At 32.8% G+C, this 25,636-nt stretch overlaps 2 protein-coding genes across 3 annotated transcripts; one reads left to right on the top strand and one right to left on the bottom strand.

Moving 5' to 3' along the window:
• Positions 1-614: 614 nt before the first annotated feature.
• On the top strand, positions 615-18,853 carry LOC134701387 (serine palmitoyltransferase 2-like). Of its 2 annotated transcripts, none has more exons than XM_063562537.1 (13): positions 615-1,156; positions 3,858-4,031; positions 4,721-4,875; positions 6,454-6,599; positions 10,018-10,142; positions 11,765-11,858; positions 12,273-12,378; positions 13,654-13,873; positions 14,904-15,030; positions 15,646-15,781; positions 16,662-16,791; positions 17,282-17,368; positions 18,642-18,853. In XM_063562537.1, exons 1-12 carry the CDS (start codon positions 1,028-1,030, stop codon positions 17,345-17,347), a joined length of 1,608 nt encoding a protein of 535 aa, XP_063418607.1. In that variant the 5' UTR covers positions 615-1,027; the 3' UTR covers positions 17,348-17,368; positions 18,642-18,853. The 2 variants fall into 2 exon arrangements, with proteins under 2 accessions (XP_063418607.1, XP_063418608.1); XM_063562538.1 differs by having other exon boundaries at positions 615-922.
• Positions 18,854-19,820: 967 nt separating this feature from the next.
• Positions 19,821-24,331, bottom strand: LOC134701502 (uncharacterized protein DDB_G0279899-like). The gene is made up of 2 exons (XM_063562654.1): positions 23,486-24,331; positions 19,821-19,835 (listed from the first exon to the last, which is right to left on the bottom strand). Exons 1-2 carry the CDS (start codon positions 24,329-24,331, stop codon positions 19,821-19,823), a joined length of 861 nt encoding a protein of 286 aa, XP_063418724.1.
• Between the last annotated feature and the right edge of the window lie 1,305 nt (positions 24,332-25,636).

Here is a 25,636-nt window from a genome sequence, read left to right on the forward strand (position 1 = left end):
AAGGTCGTTAAAAACTTCCATTTGTTGTTTTCACATGTTTAATTGGTTATTGTTCTTATTGGATGTGATATACAATAACTATAGTTTGTAAATATGCTGCCCCTTTATTCCCTTTTCCCTTTCCCTGATAATAGCGATACAGGGACAGAATATATAAAGATCTATACTGGGTCATTGTACTTAAAACGTATGTATAAGATCAAGAGCACAAGAAATAGGTTGCAACACAAAACGGAATATCATATAATCAAAATTTATACATAAAAAGCGAAAAAAATAGAATAAAAAATCGGGTTACATGACCCAAACGCCTGAAATTTAGAGAACCACTTCAAAAAAAAGTTTAGAAATAATTGTTTTCTATTATGACTGAAACTCTGGTATGTATATGTACATATAAATTCACGATAAGACGTACATGAGCTAATTTTGTACAATTATAGTCATTCTGATAAGATAATCCAATTTTCGTTTTTATTGTTTGTATATCATGCCATAATTTTATATTGTTAAAGTATTTAAATATCAGTGCAAAATTCTATACGGTTGAATCCATTCCTCTTAGAATATGGAATTGTTATTCTATGTTTACCTTCTCAACCGCCGAGATCGATTGTTTCAACTTTGACGTAGGAACGAACTCAATGTTGACCCCTATAATATAGTGGAAATTAAAAGATTTACAACGACTTAAAAATAATACCTTTATTTCTATGATTATACAATCATCATTTTATTGTATGGACACGTAACAATCCTATATTTGTGACCTTAAAATCACAAAATTTAATAGTGCGTACAATTTGATAACTATTCAGAGTCGAATATCAGTTTACGGAAAAAGATATCTAAGTCAAAAGATACTACAAATTGTTATGTTTGAGTGAACGCCCAGACGGAAGACAAACACCTTATCTAAAAGGTTTTTTTTTTTTAAATTCTTTATGCCTTATTTTATTTTATGAAGTGCTTTCCGTGTGCATATATAGGACGGTTGTAAGTTGACATAACACGCTAACAACAAGAAATGAAACAAGAAAATGAAACCGGATCTTTGTTTAAACATTGTGTTCACGATGAAGAAGGAGAAACAATCCTAAGATATAATGGAAAGTACCCCCAGGAAAATGAACACACCTGTAATGGAAACGCCAAGGTTAGTTGCTATGCATATTTGTTTTTACTACAAGTACAATGCATACAAAAAATCCATATATATTTCTATTGAAATGAAACTCTCGAAAAAAAGTGCAGATGTACCTAAAAAATTGAACAGGGGTGGATCAAAGATTTTGATAGGGTGTGGGGGGTCAGTCAGAAGCGGAACCAGCCCCTCCCTTCATTTTATGGGAATTTTTATTATTATTAATCGAATAACTGGAGCATGACTGGAGCGGACCTACTCTTATGGAGTCAGTGCTCCCACCGCCCTGTATGAAATTCCTGGATCCGCCACAGGGGGTAGTGTTGGGGTGGTAGGGGTGGGGTTTTATTGGTTCTTGATATCGTCAACAACAATACATATACAAAGATATATGTTGTTGAATATCCCTTTTACTTTTTAAATTGTAATTTGAGTAACACCTTCTCTTCCTCAAAAAGGCGTTTGTCATACAATAATTTACATTAAATGCGAGTTTTACATTTATTCTTACAGAGAACATGTGTGTGTGTGTTTCGGGATTTTACAAAAGTAATCAAAAGTAGCATTCATTTGAAATTTAATTCATTGGAAAGTATAATAATACAACCACTCAACCCCATAGTTGTTAAGTACCTTTGTTATATAGTCTATAGTTTATTCAATATTTGTTTGTATAAATCTCTTTAAGTTAAAAGAGGGGACAAAAAGGCAAAATAGAAAATTAAATACCATACAAAAATCCTCAAAATGTATTTGTTGATGGAAACCAATGCTGGAATTCTTCCTTTCATATTTTCATAAGTCTATTCGCATTTTCTATTCCCGTTTCTTTTCTCTTTAAAACAACAACAACATATTATGAATTATATGGGTTACAAATAAAAATAAAGCTCATCTACATACCAGTGTCGTAATTTGATATTACGTATACAAAGCAAAGTACGCCAAACTTTTATAGTATTTGAAACTTAAACCTCAGCAACATTTATTTTTTAACCACGTGATCGTTGTTTTGCGAGTCGGATGTCGTATTTAAAAAAGTTAAAAGTTAAATCTCATTTTATAATTTTGCATTTTATTCAATCTTCTGATGTGGAGCAAATTTATATATATAAATAGATGTATATGTCACTGAGACAGTTACCCAACAACACGAATAAGTAAAAGACGTCACATCTACAGTTGCATCAGAGACAGGGGGTCAGGGGTTAGAACCCCCTTTCTTTTGGCCGATCAATACATTTGAATGAGGACATATAGTTGGAACCCCCTTTTTGTCCTGGGTTGGGACCCCGGCCTTTTTAAAATGGCTGGATCCGCCCCTGAGTGGTCGTCCTTGTTTATATCTTAATTAATTTAATTCAATGTTATGTTGTCCTGTAAATATATGTGTTTCCGAAGTCTTACGTTGTCAGTCAAAAAGATGTGTCCTTAATTCAATCTGAACTGATTAGACGTAAAAAAGGGTGATACAAAAAATAGTTTAAACCATTTACTTCAAAAGCTGTTACATTATCATTGCAATCACCAATTAGAAGACCCCCCCCCCCCCCAAAAAAAAAAAATCAAATCAAATGACAAAACACATCAAACGAATGGACAACAACTGTTAAAATGATATTCCTGATTTTGTACAGGTATTTTCAAATGAAGAAAATGGTGGATTGAACCTGGTTTTACAGCGCTAAACATCTCACTTATATGACAGTCGCATCAACTTCAATTATATTTACAGCGATGCGTGAACAAAACAGACATAATAGGTCAAATTACCAAAATAGGGGCACGGTAGTCATCAATGTGTCGTACCAATCTCAATCAGAACAAAAACCACAATTTTTTTTAATGATGGACGTTAAATAAATAAGAGGAGTTGTCTTTTCTTCTTGATGAAAAATCGTTACGCATTAGACACAAATACTATATATTTATATTTACTTTTTGACCAATTTGTTTAAAATTCATATCTATCCGAAATCGGTTACTCGTCGAAGTCATATGGGCATAACGAAATCAAAGATCCACATTTTAAATAGATTGTACTTTTGACTGGTGCATATAGTTAACCACGATTGTTTTATTGGAGTTCATTGATAAAATTACAGGTGTCTTCACACCGTGAGGTTTTTATAAATTTACAGGTATCTCCACACCATGAGATTTTTATAAAATTACAGATATCTTCACACCGTGAGATTTAAAAAAAATTAAAAGAGGTATCTTCTCACCATTAGATTTTCTTTTTATAAAATTACAGGTGTCTTCACACCGTGAGGTTTTTATAAATTTACAGGTATCTCCACACCATGAGATTTTTATAAAATTACAGATATCTTCACACCGTGAGATTTAAAAAAAATTAAAAGAGGTATCTTCTCACCATTAGATTTTCTTTTTATAAAATTACAGGTGTCTTCACACCGTGAGGTTTTTATAAATTTACAGGTATCTCCACACCATGAGATTTTTATAAAATTACAGATATCTTCACGCCGTGAGATTTAAAAAAAATTAATAGAGGTATCTTCTCACCATTAGATTTTCTTTTTATAAAATTACAGGTATCTTCACACCATGAGATTTTTTGTTATAAATTTCCAGGTATTTTCACACCATGAGATTTTTATAAAATTCCTGGTATCTTCACACCATTAGATTTTTTATAAAATTCCAGGCATCTTCACAACATGATATATTTTTTTCTAAATTCCAGGTATCTTCACACCATGATATTGCCTTTGATGAGACGTTTGAAGAGACTCCACTCATGGCAGCCATTTTGACTTATCTGTCTTATGGATTAATGGTAGTTATAGGTCACATACGAGACTTTTTACGAAGCATTGGAATAGAAAAAGAAAAGACTTGTACAGAACCCAAACTTCCAGTTAGTAATTAGACAAATGTTTTGATGTAGCTGTGCTTTTATGTCAGAAATGAAAATTCTTGCACAATGTACGTTACACTTAGGCCAATAAAAATAAATGTGTGGTTCAGTTAACCTACATACCCTACTTCTTGGACCTACAGTTGTTAATTTCTGTGTCATTTGATCTCTCGTGTAGAGTTGTTACTGGAATCACACATACTATTTGATTTGGTCTTACTATATTTTTTTTATATTTGAGGGTATGGATGGAGGATCCTTAATTTTTGTATTTTTAGATTTATAAGAACACGGTAGTCATCAACGTGTCGTACCAATTTTTAAAATCCACCAATATAAAATGTTCAAAACGTAAAGGACAAACACATACATGTAATAGAAAAACATTTAGATATTTAACCAAACACAAAATAGATACACGTTTAGATATAACTAAACACATAATAGGTCATATTTAGAAATAACTAAACATATACTAGATAAGTATTTGTACCGGCTCATGTACCACTGCAATATAAAGTCAATAAACTGCCTTATAATTTAGTAATAGAAGGACAACGAACAATACTACATGTATTAGAGTGACATATACAGTTACAGTTTATGAATCATCGAAATTTTTTATAATGATTTCATTACGACATAATCACAAGTCCGATATAAATTTAGCATATGCATATCTATTACAGGGATTTGTACCCTTATATCAAAGCTGGGAAAATTTCTACACACGAAATTTATACCGACGGGTGCGTGACTGTTGGAACAGACCAATCTGTAGTAATCCAGGAGCAACAATGGACGTTCTAGAAAGGACATCAAAAGATCATTGGTGGGGCTGCGAGTATGTTTTCTTATTCTTAATATCATTGCATTGAATAACATTTTTTTTGGTTAGAGAAATTTTTCTAAGTTTAAAAAATAAATAAAACAAAAATAATTAAAAAACACAATATGGATTTCATTATATTGATCAGCAGACAACAATCATGTAATGTTTATCCATGGTTTAACAAAGCCACGAATATTAAAAAAAAACAAAACCAAGCGAACGGCATAATTCAACTTGTACAATATGCACTGTTTGAACATAACGATGTAATTTTAAGATTCGCATTTCTCCTCCTGTTAAAGCGTTTACCATGTGTACATTTTTAGAACATTTTAAGCGCTTAGACCTTCGCTATATACTTTGAAAAAAACCTTCTGAACGAAGCATTAAATTTAATGATACCCTCGTGGATCGAATATACATTGCAATACTATAATAATGGTGTATTTGTAACGAATCTTGACACTATTTTCTTCCCATTGCCCATATTGTACTACTATTGACAGAACGTCTAGTGCTTAACGTATTGCACGTGAGCACAAAACCAATATAATTGTAAGAAGCATATGCTATTTCTGTAATAGTAAAAACAAAAGATATTGGATTTTTATCCTAAAATAAACCTTTATTCTTCTTAAATTTCACTCCATTCATTCTGTAGTAGGTTATATGGACACGAGTAGAAAATAACTCAAAGAGAAACAAACACTTAACAATGTAAACAAGAACCATATGATACGAACCCTAAAGGAACAACCTTTACGATAAGTTCTCTGTTGTCTTTGATTCAACAATGTATTTTTAAAACTGAAAAATGGAAATGGGGAATGTGTCGAAGAGACAACAACCCGACCAAAGAGCAGTCAACAGATAAAGGCCACCAATGGGTCTTCAATGCAGCAAGAAACTCCAGCACCCGAAAGGCGTGCTACAACTGGTTCCTAAACGAAATGGATACTAGTTCTGTGATAATGGACGTCATACTGAACTCCGAAATATACACAAGAAACTAAAATAAAAATCATACAAGACTAGCAAAGGCCAGAGGCTCCTTACTTGGGAAAGGTGCAAAAATGCAGCGGGGTTAAACCTGTTGTTTGAGATCTCAACTACACTATACATCTAACCAATGTAAAAAAAAACCAAACACACAACAATACGCACAGTAAAAGTTTATATTTCTTAGGTTCAACAATGATTTCTTGTATCCTTTTCTTTGAATATCAGGCAAAAAGCACACCGTGATAAATCTATAACGATAACGGTGTCTCTGTTCAGTGTCTTTGATTCAACAATGTATTCTTGTATCTTTTGCTTAGAATAACAGGCAAAACTCACAACGTGATAAATCTAGGCACGTACGATAAGTGCCTCTGTTCAGTGTCTTTGATTCATCAATATAAAAAAAAGAAGATGTGGTATGCTTGCTAATGAGACAATATGAAACAGAAATTAACAACTATAGGTCACCGTACGGCCGTTTACAATGGACAAATCCCATACCTCACAGTCAGCTATAAAAGGCCCCGAAATGACAATGTAAAACAATTCAAACGAGTAAACTAATGTATTTTTGTATCTTTTTCTTAGAATAACAGGCAAAAAGCACACCGTGATAAATCTAGGATCTTACAACTATTTGGGATTTTCTGATTGTAAAGGACCATGTGCCGAAGCTGCTACAAAAACAACACAAACATACGGTATTGCTGCATGTGGCAGCCGACAGGAACTAGGTTTGTTTGATTAGAAAATAATTGCTGAGAATTTAAGGGATACTATAGTTGACCCTGTGTTTTAAAAAAAATGTTTCATCTTTTGACGTTTCAAGGCTTATCTCATGTTCTATATTTATTGAGATAATTAAATAACTCCTATAGAAGTCGTCTGACAATTTTTTATGTAAATGGATAGAAGGTAAAAATCAACATTTTGAACATTTTTGCATGTGTCAATTTTTCTCTTTATAAAAGAGTTTTTAAGGGAATAAACAAAACTGCATTTGACCCCTATGTCATATTTTTGGCTATGTCAGCCATGCTGGTTGTCAGGCAAAACCAGCACACATATTGTTTAACAAGATATCCTAGTATTGACTCACATGAGCTTGTTTAATGGGTTTTACGAGGTTTTTACTGTCGATGGCTGTCGCTATATATATATTATATCCTATATAAAACCACCCTCGTCTGACCCACTAATCAAGCCCCTGTGTTTGGCTCAGTAGTTTAAGAGGAGATATTTTTTGTAACAGTTTACGAAAAACCGACAAGGACGACAGACGCCAAGGGATAAGAAAAGATCAATTGGTTCTCTGCACTATTGATTTTTTCATACATTATTGACTTATAACTTTATCATATACGAACTGATTTACAATATCAAATACGTAGAGAAATGGCATTTTGTAAAATAAATATTAATGTTACGCTTCGCATGCTTTTTATGTCAGAAACATGCATTATAAATCTTGAGTTAAAAAGACAAATTAAAAAAAAAGTTCTGAATGCTTTTATTAACGCAAATTGTATACTAACTTCATTATACCACTTTTAAATTGTGTTTATTGAAAGGACCAAAGAATTATTAAAAATTTGTATTCAAATATGTTGTTGGATATCACTAAGCACCAAACAAATACATTTACTTTGTACTTTATGAATTATAAAGTTGCGTTCGTTAATCAAACATGATGATGTGAGTTTTAACGACCTTGACTGGCTATACAGCCCTCGCTCGATCGACTGTTAATCAACTAGTCCACATGCCATCAAATACGGAGTCGTCATCAGCCAATATTCGAAAGAACTTATTTCATTGTTATTTCGACTAATTATTAGTTAACTTATATAATCTTGAGTGTTTGTTTTATGATAAATATTAAAAGTAATAAAAAAGATTTGATACCCAATTAAGCCTGGAAATACTTACATGAGTGATCCAACTACTTTATTATTAGCCTGTCGACTCCAATCTTATTTGAAAAGGATTGTCATTTTCTTCTGCCAAAATTTCAGAAGTTCTCACAGGGCAATTCGGTTCCTCCACTATAAAAACTGGCCGTCATGAAATAGTCAATAGTGCTGGAAGTGGCGTTAAACTACAACAATCAATCAATCTAAATAAGGTTGATTCTGTTAAAAAAATATCAATGTTTCAAATTAGTCGTTATTTTTTGAAAGTCATCTGTTATCGAAATAATAAATGTGCAGACGATTGTTATTGAAATATTTAGCATTCAAACGTTTCATTTTATAATTGATTATTACTAGCTTAACGTTTAGTGACAATTGTATCATGGATTTTTAGGAAGAGAACAAAAGTAATAATTGATATAATAGGAAGGTTTGTAAGTAAGCATAATCGGGATGAAAGATTGAACATTTATAATGCTGTTGGAAATAAATGACATTGGTGCATTGAATTAAGGTGTATATTTTGCTTACCAACATGTCACAGACCCCTATAAGAGTTTTTGAAGGTGTTAATGTAGGCCAAGTTCGGATGGAACTCGAGTACTGACTCTAGTTCCATATGAACGCTAAATAATTTTGAAGAGTAAGGAAATACAAGGCCCCTTACTCTGAATATGTTAACATTCAAATTTGATTGGATCGACGTCATAACATAAAATTCGAGTCGATCTCTAGTAACCCTGCCACAACCCAGGGCTCATTGAGTTCTAATGGCGGGAAAGCTATATCCAATCATAACAGGTGTTATATATGACCATGTCAATCCTATCTACTCAGTCTCTAGACATTCATCCGATTTTGGCCAACCAGAAGCACGACACGCAGACTCTCACTACAGGAATCATCGGGTTCAACGTCCCCATGTCTACCTAACGTGACTGCGTATTTGTATATTCCGCACACTAAACGACACCACACTTTATTACGGATTTTACCGCCTTAGGCAGAAGTCCAGGGATGCCGTTATATTTTCACTCCCGTCAATCAATTAAATTTCATTTAAAACAAGAATGTGTCCTCCGTACACGAATGCCCCACTCGCACTATCATTTTATATGTTCAGTGGACCGTGAAATTTGGGTAAAATCTCTAATTTGGCTTAAAAATTAGAAAGATCATATCATAGAGAACATGTGTATCAAGTTTGAAGTCGATTGGACTTCAACTTCATCAAAAACTACCTTGACCAAAAACTTTAACCTGAAGCGGGACAGACGGACGAACGGACGGACGAACGGACGAACGGACGAACGGACACACAGACCAAAAAACATAATGCCCCTCTACTATCGTAGGTGGGGCATAAAAAATCTCTTTATATAAGATGCATTTGAAATAAGGTGGCTAACATGACAAAAAACATCAGTAAAACCTTAAAACATACATCTGTAAGATGCTTATGTATTTCATTATATTACAATAGAGTGAAATATTTGAGCTTATCATGCAATTTGATTGGTTGCCTTGTCATTGTAAATAAACCCCTATATATAATCCATTATAAACAAAAACGAGGAACTATTATATACATGAATTATGTTGAAACCAAGACTCCCCAGTATGATTAAATTGTTATTCGGCATTTCAAGAGGATATGACCTCATATTCCCTGTCAGTACCCTATATTACCTTTGCCTGTTGGTTCAGGAGTTAAAATAACTGACAGAACATATGAGCCTAGATTCTCTGTGAAGATTCCAATTTCATAGTATCCATACAGTGTACAGAAAAAAATGTCGGTTTCAGCAAGGTGTTCGAGCACATGAGTTTGTTCTTCACTTTTTACAGTCATCTTAAAGACTTAAGGCCGAAATTAATCATCTTTTCAAGCTTTTTGCATTCGAAATGTGAAAATCAGAAATACTCAATCGATCACGTGTACTTTTCCAAAGTTTGTTTATGGAATGTAATGGAATTTGATGCGACTGTCATATAAGTGAGAGGTTTAGCTATATCTATAAAACCAGGTTCAATCCACCATTTTCTACATTAAAAATGCCTGTACCAAGTCAGGAATATGACAGTTGTCATCCATTCGTTTGATGTGTTTGGACTTTTGATTTTGCCTTTTGAGTTTGGACTTTCCTTGTTGAATCTTCCTCGGAGTTCAGTATTTTTGTGTTTTTAGTTTTTATGAAATGGTCATCGATCAATATGCGCATCTCTTGTATATTTTTAGGTTACTTAGATATTCATAAGAAGTTAGATACATTAGTAGCAGAGTTTTTAGGTGTTGATGCAGCTATAACCATACCAATGGGATTTGCTACTAATTCAATGAACATTCCCTGTTTAGTAGGAAAGGTAAGCATATGCCGTAATTATTGAAAGGTATGTAAAATAATGTAGCAGAAGTATACCGCTGTTCAAAAATCATAAATCGATTGAGAAAAAACAAATCAAGGTTACAAACTATAATTGAGGGAAACACATCAAATATCAGAAGAAATTAACGAAACAACAGAAATACTTATGTGCAACAGAGACATATATTGTCTCTGAGTGCAACAAAAAACAGAACAAACGAGAATGCAACACATAGAGAAACGAGCTATAAGATAACATATGAACTATGGAATATATTGTTTTTCAAATTAAATGCAAATAGAACTTATAATATATTAATTTTAATTTAATTTTTGACATATACCAGAAGTTTTAAATAAGGTAAAATATCTTACTTGGAAAGCAATTGCACTGGGTCGATGCCACTGCTGGTGGAAGTTTCGTCCCCGAGGGTATCACCAGCCCAGTAGTCAGCACTTCGGTGTTGACATGAATATCAATTATATGGTCATTTTATAAATTTTCTGTTTACAAAACTTTGAATTTTTCGAAAAACTAAGGATTTTCTTACCACAGGAGTAGATTACCTTAGCCGTATTTGGCACAACTTTTTGGAATTTTGGGTCCTCAATGCTCTTCAACTTTGTATTTGTTTGGCTGTTTAACTATTTTGATTTGAGCGTCACTGATGAGTCTTATGTAGACGAAACGCGCGTCTGGCGTATAAAATTATAATCCTGGTACTTTTGATAACTATTTACACCACTGGGTCGATGCCACTGCTGGTGGACGTTTCGTCCCCGAGGGTATCACCAGCCCAGTAGTCAGCACTTCGGTGTTGACATGAATATCAATTATATGGTCATTTTATAAATTTTCTGTTTACAAAACTTTGAATTTTTCGAAAAACTAAGGATTTTCTTACCACAGGAGTAGATTACCTTAGCCGTATTTGGCACAACTTTTTGGAATTTTGGGTCCTCAATGCTCTTCAACTTTGTATTTGTTTGGCTGTTTAACTATTTTGATTTGAGCGTCACTGATGAGTCTTATGTAGACGAAACGCGCGTCTGGCGTATAAAATTATAATCCTGGTACTTTTGATAACTATTTATTGATTGATTTAGTGTTTTGAACGATAAATTTCTTGTTTGGCTATCAAAGGGTGCATAACTGTTTAAAAAGGGTGCAACAGTTAAAAAAGGGTACAACTGTTTAAAAAGGGTACAACTGTTTTACAGAAGTGCTAGTTTTGGATTTAACTTGTGGTACCTGCTATGGCCATCTTCAACTATCGCAGGGAATTCGGTCTAAATAATGATGTCAAAGTCAAAGTCATCTGAAGTTCTAAACTACCTCAACTATTTCATGGCAACGAAGTTGATATTCATAGTTTAGAATTGATTTATTGAAAACTTTTATCTTAGATTTGGGACGAATAATAATTTGACATCACATCTTATTATTTAAGACACATTTCCATTTTTGAAGACTGTGTGTCGACCTCTAAATGTATTTTATAATTTTGATTGCGTCTTATAGACGTATATCCTACAATGCCTTTTGTTCGTTCAGGTTAGAGTATAGAAATTAAAGTGACGCGAAGTTTATTTAAACAACTTTATGTTTATATATTTCAGGGTTGTCTTATTTTAAGTGACGAACTAAATCACAGCTCATTAATTTTAGGAGCAAGGTTGTCAGGGGCCTCGATACGAACTTTTAAGCATAATAGTAAGTAATGAATACCGTAATAAACATCTTAACAATTATATCTATGAAATTCAAGTCTCCTTTCATTTCGTATGCTCATCATTAATTGTTTTAAAACACACAAACATGTGTCTTTTTATGTTGTGATGTTGTTTTAGAAAAGGGAGATGGCTTGGTACCATTAAAACGTTCAATCTCGCTGCCATCTTAAGTCAGATGTTCAGTGGCTGTCATCTGTTTATGTGGTTCATAAGTGTTTCTCATGTCTTGTTTTTATACAGATGAGACCGTTGGTTTTCCCGTTTGAATTATTTTAACACTAGTGATTTTTGGGGCCCTTTATATCTTGCTGTTTAATAGTTTGGCCTTGGTAACCTGGTTGTGTAGTATATAAATTGCTTAAACTTTTGTCTGTTTAATGTCATTCTACTTCAGATATGATAGACCTAGAGAATAAGTTAAAGTCAGCTGTTATTGAAGGACGACCGAGGCTTAGTCGACCTTGGAAGAAAATTATCATTCTTATTGAAGGTGTTTACAGGTAAGGGCTGATTTTTTATTCCTTGAACTCTTCAAACATATTGGTTATTTTTTTTGGGCACAAATTAATGTTTTTATGTGAAAGACTAAATGTATCGAGCTAAAATGATGTTAAACACTTTGCACATCAGACAAACTTCTTAAATAAAGGCAACATAAGAGTAGTATACCGCTGTTTGAAAGTCCTAAATCGATTGAGAAAAAACTAATCCGGGTAACCAACTAACACTGAGGGAAACAAATAAAGTATAATAGAAAAACAACGAAACAACAGAAACACTAAAAGTGCAACAAAAAACAAACGACAATACAACACACACAGAAACGAACTATATATGATAGTCTTGTATCATTTTAATTTTAGTTTCTTGTGTACAATTTGGAAATTAGTATGGCGTTCATTATCACTGAACTAGTATATATTTGTTAAGGGACCAGCTGAAGGACGCCTCCAGATGCGGGAATTTCTCGCTACATTGAAGACCTGTTGGTGACCTTCTTCTGTTTTTTTTTCTATGGTTGGGTTGTTGTCTCTTTGACACATTCCCCATTTCCATTCTCAATTTTATAGTTTAGTAAAGACGGTTGCCAACAGTCTAAAGCAACGTGTGGGTCTTTCGACTATCTTTTATGATTATCGGAGGCGAATCCAGTTTCTCGACATTACTTTAGTCGTGTGGCACTTGTCACTTAATATAATGTTGATTCTAATGCAACAACGTTTGTAACGTTCATTTTGATTGGATAACGTCACTTATTTACATGGCATCAATTGACAATTGATGCTATGGGACTTACGCGCAAGCGAAGACGGCATATAACAGATTTTAAATTCATGTTTTACGTTGTTTCCTAACAGTTTCATTAGAATGGAGATAACAATATTGTATTTTAAGCTCCGACGGCATCAATTGGGGATTTGATGCCGTCGGTGCTTAAAATACAATACAGTTATCTCCTAAATACTAGCCAGTGCATGTATTTATCATGACTCATATAGTTGTGTTACTTGTTGCAGAACAGCTCAACTTTTTTCCTTTTAATCCTTTTGTTTGTTATGGAGTAGGACATCGGAACTGATTTCTGCATTTCTATTGATATTGTAATATTGAAAATTTACCATTTAATGATTTTCATGGTGTTTTTTTTTTTCATAGATACTGTTTTTATTTGTTGTTTATTGTTTGTATGAACTTGTATTGCCACAAAAGTTATAAATGTTAAATGACAATACAAAACATTGAATATATACTCATTGTTGTGTATAATTATACAGTATGGAAGGATCAATTATACGTTTACCAGAAGTCATCAAATTAAAGAAGAAATACAAAGCCTATGTATACTTAGACGAGGCTCACAGTATTGGTGCTATAGGTAACAGTGGTAGAGGGGTGGTAGATTATTTTGGACTGGATCCTAAGGACGTGGATGTTATGATGGGAACATTTACTAAAAGTTTTGGTGCTGCTGGGGGATATATAGCAGGCAATAAGGTAAAGGATATATATACTGCTAACCAACACCCCCGATTTCTTTTTTTTAAATTTTTAATACGCTCTATCTACCATGTTTTGTGACGATTTGAATTCGCGATTTTCCAATTTACTTGATGTTATTTAATAGGATAGAGCTATGTTTTATATATTCGCGACGATTAATGTTCGCGTTATTTTTCAACACCGGAAAATATATCCGATGGCGGTAATTGAAGCCAAGTTTTGTTCCCAAAACATGGTGATCAGATATACGTGTCAAAAAGAGTTCAATGTTTGTAGTGTCCTTTGCTGTTGTTAAAGGAATTAAAAAAAAGGAATTAAAAAAAACAAACAAAAAAACAAAAAAGGAACCAAGATTAGATATACGTCTCGAAAAATAGGTCACTGCTTGTGATGTCGTTAAAGAAAGATGGACGTTGTCAATCGGTGGTTAACATGTAATAATGTACTTTTATATTATTTATTTACATGTTAATACATTGTCATATAAGCGGGAGTTTGTTCAGCCATAAAACAAAGTTCGACCCACATTTTGTTAAAATATTCTGAACCAAGTCACGAATATGGCAGTTGTAATCAAATAGTCCGTTTCTGTGTATGTTGACGTTTGTTTTTGTTCAGAGTTTCGGTCATTCCGTTTTGTTTCTTTTATAGTTGATGTGTTCTTCTCGATTTCAGTTGGAACCCGGATTTGTTTTCTCTCAATCGATTGACGAATTTTGAACAGTGATATACTACTGTTTCCCTTATAGGATCTGAAAAAACACAAAACTAAGACATATCAATAAACAAACAAAAGTTAACGGTGTAATTTTACTTTTTAATAATAACAGCGAACCCCAAGATAAATTCAAAAAGGAGAAAGTTTGTTACCCCTGACAAAAAAAAACCCACAGAAACTCACGTTTGATGCATCAAACTCAAATTTAGTGATATGATTTTGAATTCCATCTGAAGTTATATCTTTTCTTTTGTCAATCTGTAGGACCTAATTGACTTATGATTATATTTGTTACTTTCTTTTTAGAAACTCATACATTACCTAAGACTTAACTCGCATGCATCAGTGTATTCTAGTTCTATGCCGCCTGCAGTAACACAACAAATAATCTCATCAATGTTAATAATAATGGGCAAGGACGGAACCACAGAAGGTATGTGTAGAACACCACAAAATATACTAACATGAGTTAACGTTATTAATTATTAGAAATGCTGTTGTGAATTATAGTTTCAGTTAAGTATTTTACTATTTTATTTGGTTAACGTGTTATTGTCATTTTTACGTAACAACGTCGTCACTTGCCGACGTCTCTCTTGTATATTTAGACTCTAGTAAAGCATACGAAACATTGAAGACGCTTTTGTGTTTACTCGCCTTAATATGTCCAAAACGAATTTCCCCATTAAGTAACTGATATAGTTAATATCTTTATCGTTCTGTTTGTATATCCTTGTCTGTCTGTCTGTCTGTATGTCTGTCTGTCTGTCTGTGTTTGCTTATGGTAACTTCGGTTTTATCCTTTGTTTTTATGCAGGCTTGTTGAAAGAAAAAAATAACAAACAAAAAATCGATAAAATATTAGTTGTAGGCGTATGTTAGAGACCAAAATTTGGGGAAAAAGCAACTTATAAATAAACAGTTCATAAGCATAAACAAACGGCCATCAGCAGAAAAATCAAAAATCATCAAAGGTAAACCCTGCATTTCAGTTAAGTGAAAGTACAATATTATATAAACTAAAAATTAAAAATTATTTTAATTCCAGGACTAAAGAGAATAAACCAATTAAAATGGAATACACAGTATTTTCGGAGGAAATTAAAAGAAAGCGGTTTTATTATTTATGGGAATGATGATTCACCTGTTGTGCCTTTACTGATATTTCTACCATCTAAAGTGGCGTAAGTAAAACTTTTTACACATGTATTTTTAAGAGGCTGGTACATAAATTTGAACACCGATTTTCATGCGTTTTGATTACTGTATAATAAATGCAACATATTCATTTTGATATTTATCAAAGGCTGATGTATATGATTTATCAACATATGGTTAATATTTACAAGTTTGCATAATGGAACAGTGCAAGCGATGAGTTTGTGCAGGAGTAAATAATAGAAAAGAGATAATACGGCTTGCTAAAAATAAATATTCATTACAAACGCCATGTGTAAAAAAAACAATCAACTGTATACATTCAATATATAAAGAAAACTACAGACTGATGAAAACAGGATTGATTTTAAAAAGGGGACAAAAGATACCTGAGGGACACTGAGTCAAACCCATAATTCCAAAATAAACTGACAACGCCATGGTTAAAAATGAAAAAGACAAACAGACAAACAATAGTACACATGACACAACATAGAAAACTAAAGACTAAGCAACACGAACCCCACCAAAAACTAGGGGTGATCTGAGGGGGGATTGAAGTGCTAATGAATGTAAAGCAGGTCTTTGTGACATCAGTTGGGGGCGCTCATGGTAAATGCAAATTCAATGGGAAGTTTCATTCTGATATTCAACAATCGATGAAAAGAAGACTATGTTGTGGCAACAACAATGGGAATATATCTGTTTGAGGGTCAAGAAAAAAGGATGAGTCTATGCATGTTGAAAGTTGAAACCGTTGATATGCGCGCTTCGCTTGTTACATGCAACCTTCAAATCATAAGAAAGGATTTGTAGTTTGTAATTATATTAATTCTCAGGGCTATTAACAAAACGTGTCTAGAGAAGGGTCTAGGTTTTGTTATTTGTGATTATTTTATCTTTCAGGGCTATGAACAGAACGTGTCTAGAGAAAGGATTAGGTATTGTAGTTGTTGGTTTTCCCGCCACACCAATAATAGAATCACGTGCTAGACTTTGCTTATCAGCTGCTCATACTAAAGAAATGCTTGACAAGGTATGAATATTGCATTATTTTTAGACAGTTTTGATTTAGGAACATGCAACGTTAGTTTCAATATCAGTCTTTTGTCAAAATTAACGACGAAATTTGTAAACGTTGAATTATATGGATTTTCAAGTTCAGGGATATCTTCACCCTACACCTAAAGATTTTTTTTAATTCCTATATCTTCAATATAACCAACATAATTAAAATAAAATAAAACTGTCAGTATTTTATGTAACTAGTATTCTTCTTAAACATCTTTCCATTGACTACGGTAAAATGGTAGTTTTAGAATAATCATTTTGGTTAATTTTGAATTTCATATACATTTTCAGTCCCCATTAAATATAATACACAAACAAAAATAATGTGTCGTGTGGCAACATGTATAGAATTTCCCTTGTACTTTCTTGTTTCAGGCACTATTTTAGATATAATAAGTGAATAAGGTGTCATGTGGCATCATTTATATCATTTCCCTTGTTCTTTCTTGTTTCAGGCAATAAATATAATAAATGAATGTGGTGACATGTTCCGTATAAAATACTCAAAAAAGAAATGCTGAAAAAAGCAGCCAATTCCTAAGGTAATGATAATACTAATGTTAGTATGACATTGTGCTATTTTATATAAATATTGTATACGATATTAAGATTTGTTTCTGTTGTCAAAATATATAAGAAGATTACAAGGGACCAATTAAAATACTTACCCTGAACAAACACAGACATTCCTTTTTTCACAACCCCCCCCCCCCCAAAAAAAAAAAAAACCAACTAAAAAACAAACAACTTCCGATTTTACGGGTCACAGTCCTATAAAAACTAAATGAATTTAATAAGAATGAGAGGAGAGTCACTAATCTGCCATTTCCCCATTAGTCATCATCAACGTATTTCAACTGGAATTTACAGCGGGTTGTACTGATGGAGTATAGACCTCTGACTTTCCGAGAGAACTCACTTGATGATTTAACCACAAGTTACACGTACAATCTTTTTTTCTGTGTCAAATTGTTTTGGACATGTTTTTCTGTTCATTTGTTTTGAGTCAATTTTTCTTAATAACAAAGTAAAGTAACACAAACCTTACTTTGACCTGAGATAAACGCAGTTTCTACTATATGATCACAGATACCGCTCTTGTAAATAAACTCACCAAAGATACTAGGATTGAAATTTTGTATGTCGCCAGACACGCGTTTCTTCTACGAAAGACTCATCAGTAACGGTTGGATTCAAATTCCTAAAAAAATAAAAAGGCCAAACAAAGTATTAAAAGAAGAGCATTGAGAACCAAAAAAAAATTTGCAAAATACAGCTAAGGTTATCTAATCATGGGATAGAAAAGTCTTAGTATTTCAAAAAATCAAATTTTCAATGAAAACAGTTCATTTATAATTATGACCATATCAATGATAATTCATGTAAACACAGAAAACACAGAACTGCTGACTACTAGGCTGGTGAATAAAAAATCCACAAGCCATGAAATTGACCCAATGGTTTTAACTATCCTCATCATATATACTAGGATTGAAATTTTGTATATTGCCAGATGCGCGTTTCGTCTACAAATGACTCACCAGACACTTATAGTGTTGCTCTTGCATTAATGAAACATGGACTGCTTAGCCGACTAACAATTTAGTCCCTTAAATAATAACTCATAATTAAGATAATTATTTCGACTGATAGATCAAAGGTGACGTATTATTTATTTAGAAGTTATCTTTTCATATTTGTAAAAAATGACAACAAATGCAAGAACAAGTATATAACATGCGAAAGGTGTACCTAATTATTCAAAGGGAGATAATTCGGAACTTCTAATTGTTAATTTTTGTTTATTTTTTTCAGGTTCATGCCGAGGCGTCACAATATGAAAAATATGTGATAAACATTTATGATCAAATAACTGAGACCCTTTTTGTCTAAAAGTTTTATATGTTCTGGTTTATGGAACAAAATATGCTGCTTCAAAAACTATTTTAAGAAGGGAGGAAAAAAGCTTATTGTTTATGATATATATTTCGATTTTCTTATTGTTTAAAATAATATGTAACATTTGAGTTCTTTTTTTATCCAAGAATAACATGGACAATAGCTGTTTAGTGTCTTTAAATATCGGCTGTATTTGTACGAGGCTAGGAAACAAGGGGTATGCGAGCTTTTAGCGCGCTACTACACCTGTTTCGGGCCGAGTATCAATACAGCTGATATTTAAAGACACTAAACAGTTATTGTCTTTATCTTGCAATTAATTCTGTATATTATTTGTGTTTTGAAAGACACAAAAACACATGTTTTGATTTATTTTCGATTTGAAATCCCTTGAGGCCCGTGTAGTAATTCGATACAGTAATCACACATTCAGCTGAAGACGGGTTCGCCAAAAAAAGTATCTATAATGGTCAACAATAGTACATTGCTCAAGGTGAATAATTATCTATTTTAACATAACAACTGGTTTCAACAGTAAAAACAAAATACACATAACAAATAACAAAACATTGTCCAATTTGAAACAGGAGTGTACGAGTTGTCCTACGCTTCAGACTCGACATTCACTAAACATGTATGCTGAAATTGACATGGTTATTTTTTTTACACAACCATACACATTCAAGTAATGAAATCGATAGTTGTCATCTTCGAAAAGACTGCTGTTCATGTGTGTATGTTATCTGAAAATTAGTGTGATTCTTATTGCTCTAAAGAAATGTTTGAATACAAACAGAACGTATACAAGTAATCGTTAATTCGCAATTAATACGTCATTAGAATGCGACTGCAATACACATTCTGAGGTCACGCAGATTCATACAATACTCAGTCCGGCAGTGGGCGGAGCGTTAAAGCGATATCTGTATAGTATACAGATACAGCATAGCGATATCTGTAGGGCTGTATCTGTATAGTAGAACACCAAATTTTAGGATAAAAAGAAATATTGTCTTTCATGGACTTTAAACATCCGACAGCAATCCGTGCCAAATAAAGAGTTACGAGTAACTGTGGTGGATGTATAAACATTTGTTAGAAAAAGTTAACCTACAAAATCAACATATATGTTCTCAATAACTGAAAAATCACTACTAAATACATCTTAATGCCCGATCGGAATTAGATTACCTCGATATCTGCATATTCCAGGTTTCCAGTTGTGGTTCAATTTCCTATCTTCTTTCCGGTCGTCCAACTTTGTATTTCAGATCAAACTTGGTTGCATATCAATTTGTTTTCGTCCTGAATATGCATGAATTATGCCACAAAAAGACACTAGCAAAAACTTCTCTTTCGTTTTATATAGGGTGGTGTTTGTTTGATTTTTATTTTATGTTATGTCTTTGAGTTAGAACCAGCTGAATTCAAAATGGGTTATTTCGATCGATTGAAGACCGTGTAAATTCTCATTTTTTGACACAGTTTGTGTTAACTTAACTTAATTATTTTTAATACGAGCAATGCATTGAATTAGTTGTACATGTCTCTGTTATAACCTATATTTCTTAACAAGAAAGGACATGAAAAACTATTGTACAGATATCTGACAGAAATGACAGCAAACAAGTATCGGCAGCTATCAAGTTTCGTCCAATATTCGAAAAAAATCTTTAATTAGGATGTTTCAGGAACGTATTGTACAAGACAATCACTTTAGTGTATTCCTTAGTTCATTGTAATTCATTGAAACCTATACGAACATTTATTCCTATAGGTAGGTACTTGGAAATAAAATTTGACTCAGTACTCGGAGATTAAAATGTGTGCTCGAAATCCTTTTCGATTTTTTCATTGGTTGATTTCTGGGTCTTGAGTACAATGATCGTTTTTGACAATTTTTTGACCGCAAGGGATGAAGTCTGTGTTCCAGATGTTCAGTGGTTGTCGTTTGTTGATATTGTTCATACATGATTCTCGTTTCTCGTTTTTTTTTTATATAGATAAGACCGTTCTTTTTCCAATTTGAATGATTTAACACTAGTCATTTTTGGGGTCCTAGATAACTTGTTGTTCGGAGTGAGCCAAGGCTCCGTGTTGAAGACCGTACTTTGACCTATAATGGTATACTTTAACAAATTATGACTTGAATGGTGAGTTGTCTCATTGGCACTCACCACTTCTTCCTTCATCTATTCACTACTGAATGAAAACATAACACTATGTTTATTGCGCCCTCTTTTGAATTAGTCTGTACTGCGAATACTTAACGCCAATATTATATAAGCTAATGATACACATGAATTTGAAAGATGTGAGGAGGAATTTGACCACAAAGGTCGTCACATGACCCAGTTAGTAAATTGAAAGGTCATCGGACATCATATCGATCTTGGACTTCAATGGTCCGTATCTGCGGCAAAAAGAAGTTGGTTATCTACATCAAAACTAAATTCGATATATAAACTAATGAACAATGTATGAAAAAATCAGCCCCGTAACGAAATTTGATGAACACGGGGTATAGTTATGTGCCATATAATAATAAAAAGAAATCCTTTTTACATTAATTTAGCATACATCGAACCAATATAACAAAACGAAAAAAGTACGTGGGAAAAGATAATGTGTTGCCATGTTATGAGCAACACTGCGGGTATCACATGTGGAGTAGGATCTGCTTACTTTCCAGACCACCTGGTTTAACCCACAGGTTTTTCTTCGTCTCACCTGCGAACTAAAACTCCGGAAGACGAAGTATATATGTTGGTTTTCTGGCAGCGGCGTTAGTGTTCTTCTTGCGATAGATCAATAATAAGTTCTATTTAAGTTACATTACTATCAGAATATATGAATTTGATGAATTTATTACTGTAAAATCAGGAATTATTGCGTGCATAAATAATTGTGTTTTTTTCATTTAAGATTTTAGGCCAAGAGTTTCTCGTTTGAATTGTTTTACATTGTCATTTTAGGGCCTTTTATAGCTTACTATGCGGTATGGGATTTGCTAATTGTTGAAGTCCGTTCAGTGACCTATAGTTGTTAATATCTGTGTCATTTTAGTTTCTTGAGGAGAGTTGTCTCATTGGCTTTCACACCACATCTTTTTTCTTAATATAAAATGCGAATTCATTTAGTACGATTTTGAGAATAATCTTTTTAAAATATTTCAAAATGCGAGTTTTAAATTATTGCATTTACAACTCTGTGTAATAATTTCTTTATTTACCGTATTTTTATACCCCTTACCCCAAAGACATAGCCCAGTGACTTTGATTTAATAAGAAGTTATCAATGTTTGTTTTTCTGCTTAAGGTGGCTCGGGACTATTCGACTGCTCATCATTTCACGCATGAATTACAAAAGTATTTGTCGTAAATTCGATATATATTTTTTTTAAATACTTTGATTAAATAGAAATGTTAAATCATCGTAGTTATGTGAATAATATAATATTTTCGTTATAATTCGTATTTGTTAAAGGGTCAAGATGACATTTCACCCATTTTCACCATTTTCCCGCTAACATTTGGGTGTTAAGGCAAAATATATTTTTTTCCATATCGGTGACCTATTTTTTTTATTTTCTCATTCTTTGAAGATATATTTCATCTTTTTATATTACATTTTTGGACCAAGTGTCATAGAACGTTTTTTTGATAATCCAATAAAAAAAGTCAACACCTCTATTTTCCCTATCATTTCATTAAAAAATGGTCCCTTTAAAATACCTATTTAAAAGAATAAATTTGAGCTTAAATGGTCCGTGACCCCCTATTTTTTTTCGACCAATTTGATTCAATTTCTATTAAGAATAAAATAACAAAAAATACGGCACTTCTGATAGAAACTTCGAATAGGCCCCGAACCACCTTAAGTCAGTTTGATAGAAAAAATATAAAATAAAACCCTTATAAAGCATGAAAATAAATAAATGCGAAAACGAGAACAAACATACATAAATATTAAGCAAACATGTCAAACAATATCCATGGAACTAGAACTGCTTGAATATCAATTCCATAAAATAACTAGATCTCAGACACTGACACCAAGTAAAATTTCCCATTTTTGGTAACGTCAGTTTTCTCTTGTCTACAACCAATGTACATTTTATCTTTTTCAAAAATTTCAAGGCAACACGGTAAATATATTCCCAACCTATGCAATAAAATAAGATGGAAGATATTTCCGTCTTTTCCTAAAATATGTAAAGCATGATTGAACATGTCACACACAATAATGTTATCAACACTAGTGACTTCTAAATCTGATGGGACGAAAGGATATTCGCTTGCCGTATCGGGCCCGTCGTAAATCCATTTAACAGACTTATCCATTCCTAAGGAAATTATTCGGCCTACTAGTTTAGGCAAATGTGCATCTATAATGTACAAGCAGTCTGGTGTATCTCTAATTCTCATAATATTGGTAAAATATTTGGATGTTCCGGTACATTCAAAAACTATTTCTTGTTTTCCATCTTGGTCAAGTGTTACAATTTGTCTGATGCTGCTGTCTGTTTTTTTTATTATTGGTCCCGTATCTATTGTGCTAATGTAAATAAGACCATTTTTTGTGACATGGACAGCTCGAGGAATTAATGGTGCAAAGGAACAGAAGCTTTTTATTTCATTCTCTTTCACCATGTAAAGATAATTTTCGCAAACGCGATTAGTAAAGATCAATAAGTCTTGTGTTGACAGATAAGCCATGTCAAAAATTTCATGTCCCAATACGTTTTGCAATGTACTTACTGTACATGAAGGATTCGTTCTGACTCGCCTCAATACTTTTGTAGTTACACTTGAAATCCATAACTCATTCCCTTTGTGCACTGTTACTCGGTCAATACTAGGCGTATTTGATGTGTATACCTCTATTACACTGATCAGTGTTTCATTCTTGATAGACAGTTTTCCAAAAAGTGTTCCTATTGCATTCTTATCGATAGATTCTGGGAAAAAGTCCGGTAGCTTATTGAACACTGTCGGGTGAATTGTTACAGGTTCTGACGTGGATGAGATCCATTTTCTAACATTTTTTGCTGACTTATGCACATTTTCAATGTCTTTCGTATTAACGACATTTGCAATTACGTCCAACTTGTCTCGTACTTCCTCAATATTTTTCTGGATTGTGGGTTTTGCCGAAGATACAACACTTTCTATTTCACAGCTCTTTTCTTCAAGATCTTCTAAAATGTTCTGTTTGAAAAAATTTACAGCAGATATCATCTTTGATTCTTGTTTTTCTACTTTGCTTTTAACCATTTTAAAATGGTCTATATTGTTGACCTTCGTCGTTTCTATATTTGAAATCTGTTTTTCATAAATATCTAAAAACTTGTTATTAAGCTCAGTCTGGCAACTCTTCAAGCTGTTGATATCCTCGGTATAGACTTCATCAATTTCCTGTAAATCATGCTTTTGATGAGATTTTGTCAAACATGATGGGCAAACATGCTCGTCACAGGTTTGACAAAAGATGCAATAATCCTGCAGAATGTGAATTTTACATTTAGCGCGGTTTGCTTTTTGGAAAGTTTCTTTATCTTTTGAGCCGGCATATTTAATTTCTACAACGTGATGCATGTCAGCCATTTTGAACTTAGGGTGGATTTTTTCGGTGCATTTCTGACACATGAGCAACTCACATTCAATGCACTGCCATTTAACATTAGTACTCACTTCACATAACTGACACTGGAGTGGAATTTGTGCCCTGCGAATGGATAGCGAATGTTCCATGTTCGTCTCACATTAAACCAAAAGTTCACCATAGATATCAAGCTGACAATTTGGACAATCCATTGTAAGGTTATATAATTTACTTCCCCTCGTGATATACTGAACGCAAAAACAGAGGAAATATCTATCAAACAATCGTCATTACTGAAAATTGAGAATCGATAAATAATCTATTCATAGGTACCAGGTCAAAATTTTGTGTGCGCACAACACGCGTTTTCAACAAAAGACTCATAAGTGACTATAAAAAAAATGAAAAAAAAACAACAAATAAAGTACGTAGTTTAAAAGTATTAATGACACAACATTCCGAAAGGTTTTGCCAAATACAAATAATCTTATCCGTTCTTTGGGTAGAACATGGATATGTTTTTTTTTAATTTTAATCAATGATAGTCTATACAAAACGCTAAATGTAAACTTCTAAATATTCTTTTTTATTACACCTTTCACTCTACAATGGATTCTGGACATTTCCTCTAAATACTTATATTCACTTTATTTAAAACCTATAACATGCAGGAGTTTTGTTATTTTTTTTTATAATTGTCAGATGTTTGAAAACTATCACAAGAAATTGTTTTTAAGTAAATATTTTAGCATTCATGTCTATCGTTTCTATTTTCTAAGTTTTTAACTGTTTATTGAGAATAACAAAATGATGTGTATTTTTTACGGCGAGTATATGTTTATCTAATGTTAAAGTAAATATTAGATTTATCTAGGTTATCAAGGTTGAAAATGAGAATACTAACTATTCGATTCGTCCAAAGTGCTCTTCTGAATTTGCATTGTTCAAAAATGGGAACTGAATTATTTTATTATAAAACTGCTTAAAATCCCGATCAATTTTCTCACTTCAACATGATTTTTTTTAATCTAATTATAACCATTGAAGATACACATAGTAAGTATAGCTGAAGAAAATTGTAAATTCTAACCTCAATCTGATTTAAACATGATAAAAAATCCCTATAATGTTATATTTTAAAATGACTTATGCTTTTTGCATACTTATTAATTAACACTGATATAGTTTCATGTCGGCCTGATTGCTAGTACTTCAATTTCGGTACATTGTGCAAATATTTTTATGTAAGTTCTTTTTCTACCTCGTACCAATCATTTTACTCAAGCCATTTGCAACTCATTTTACAG

The sequence above is a fragment of the Mytilus trossulus genome, unplaced genomic scaffold, assembly GCF_036588685.1.
Source record: "Mytilus trossulus isolate FHL-02 unplaced genomic scaffold, PNRI_Mtr1.1.1.hap1 h1tg000244l__unscaffolded, whole genome shotgun sequence".
NCBI lineage: Eukaryota > Metazoa > Mollusca > Bivalvia > Mytilida > Mytilidae > Mytilus > Mytilus trossulus.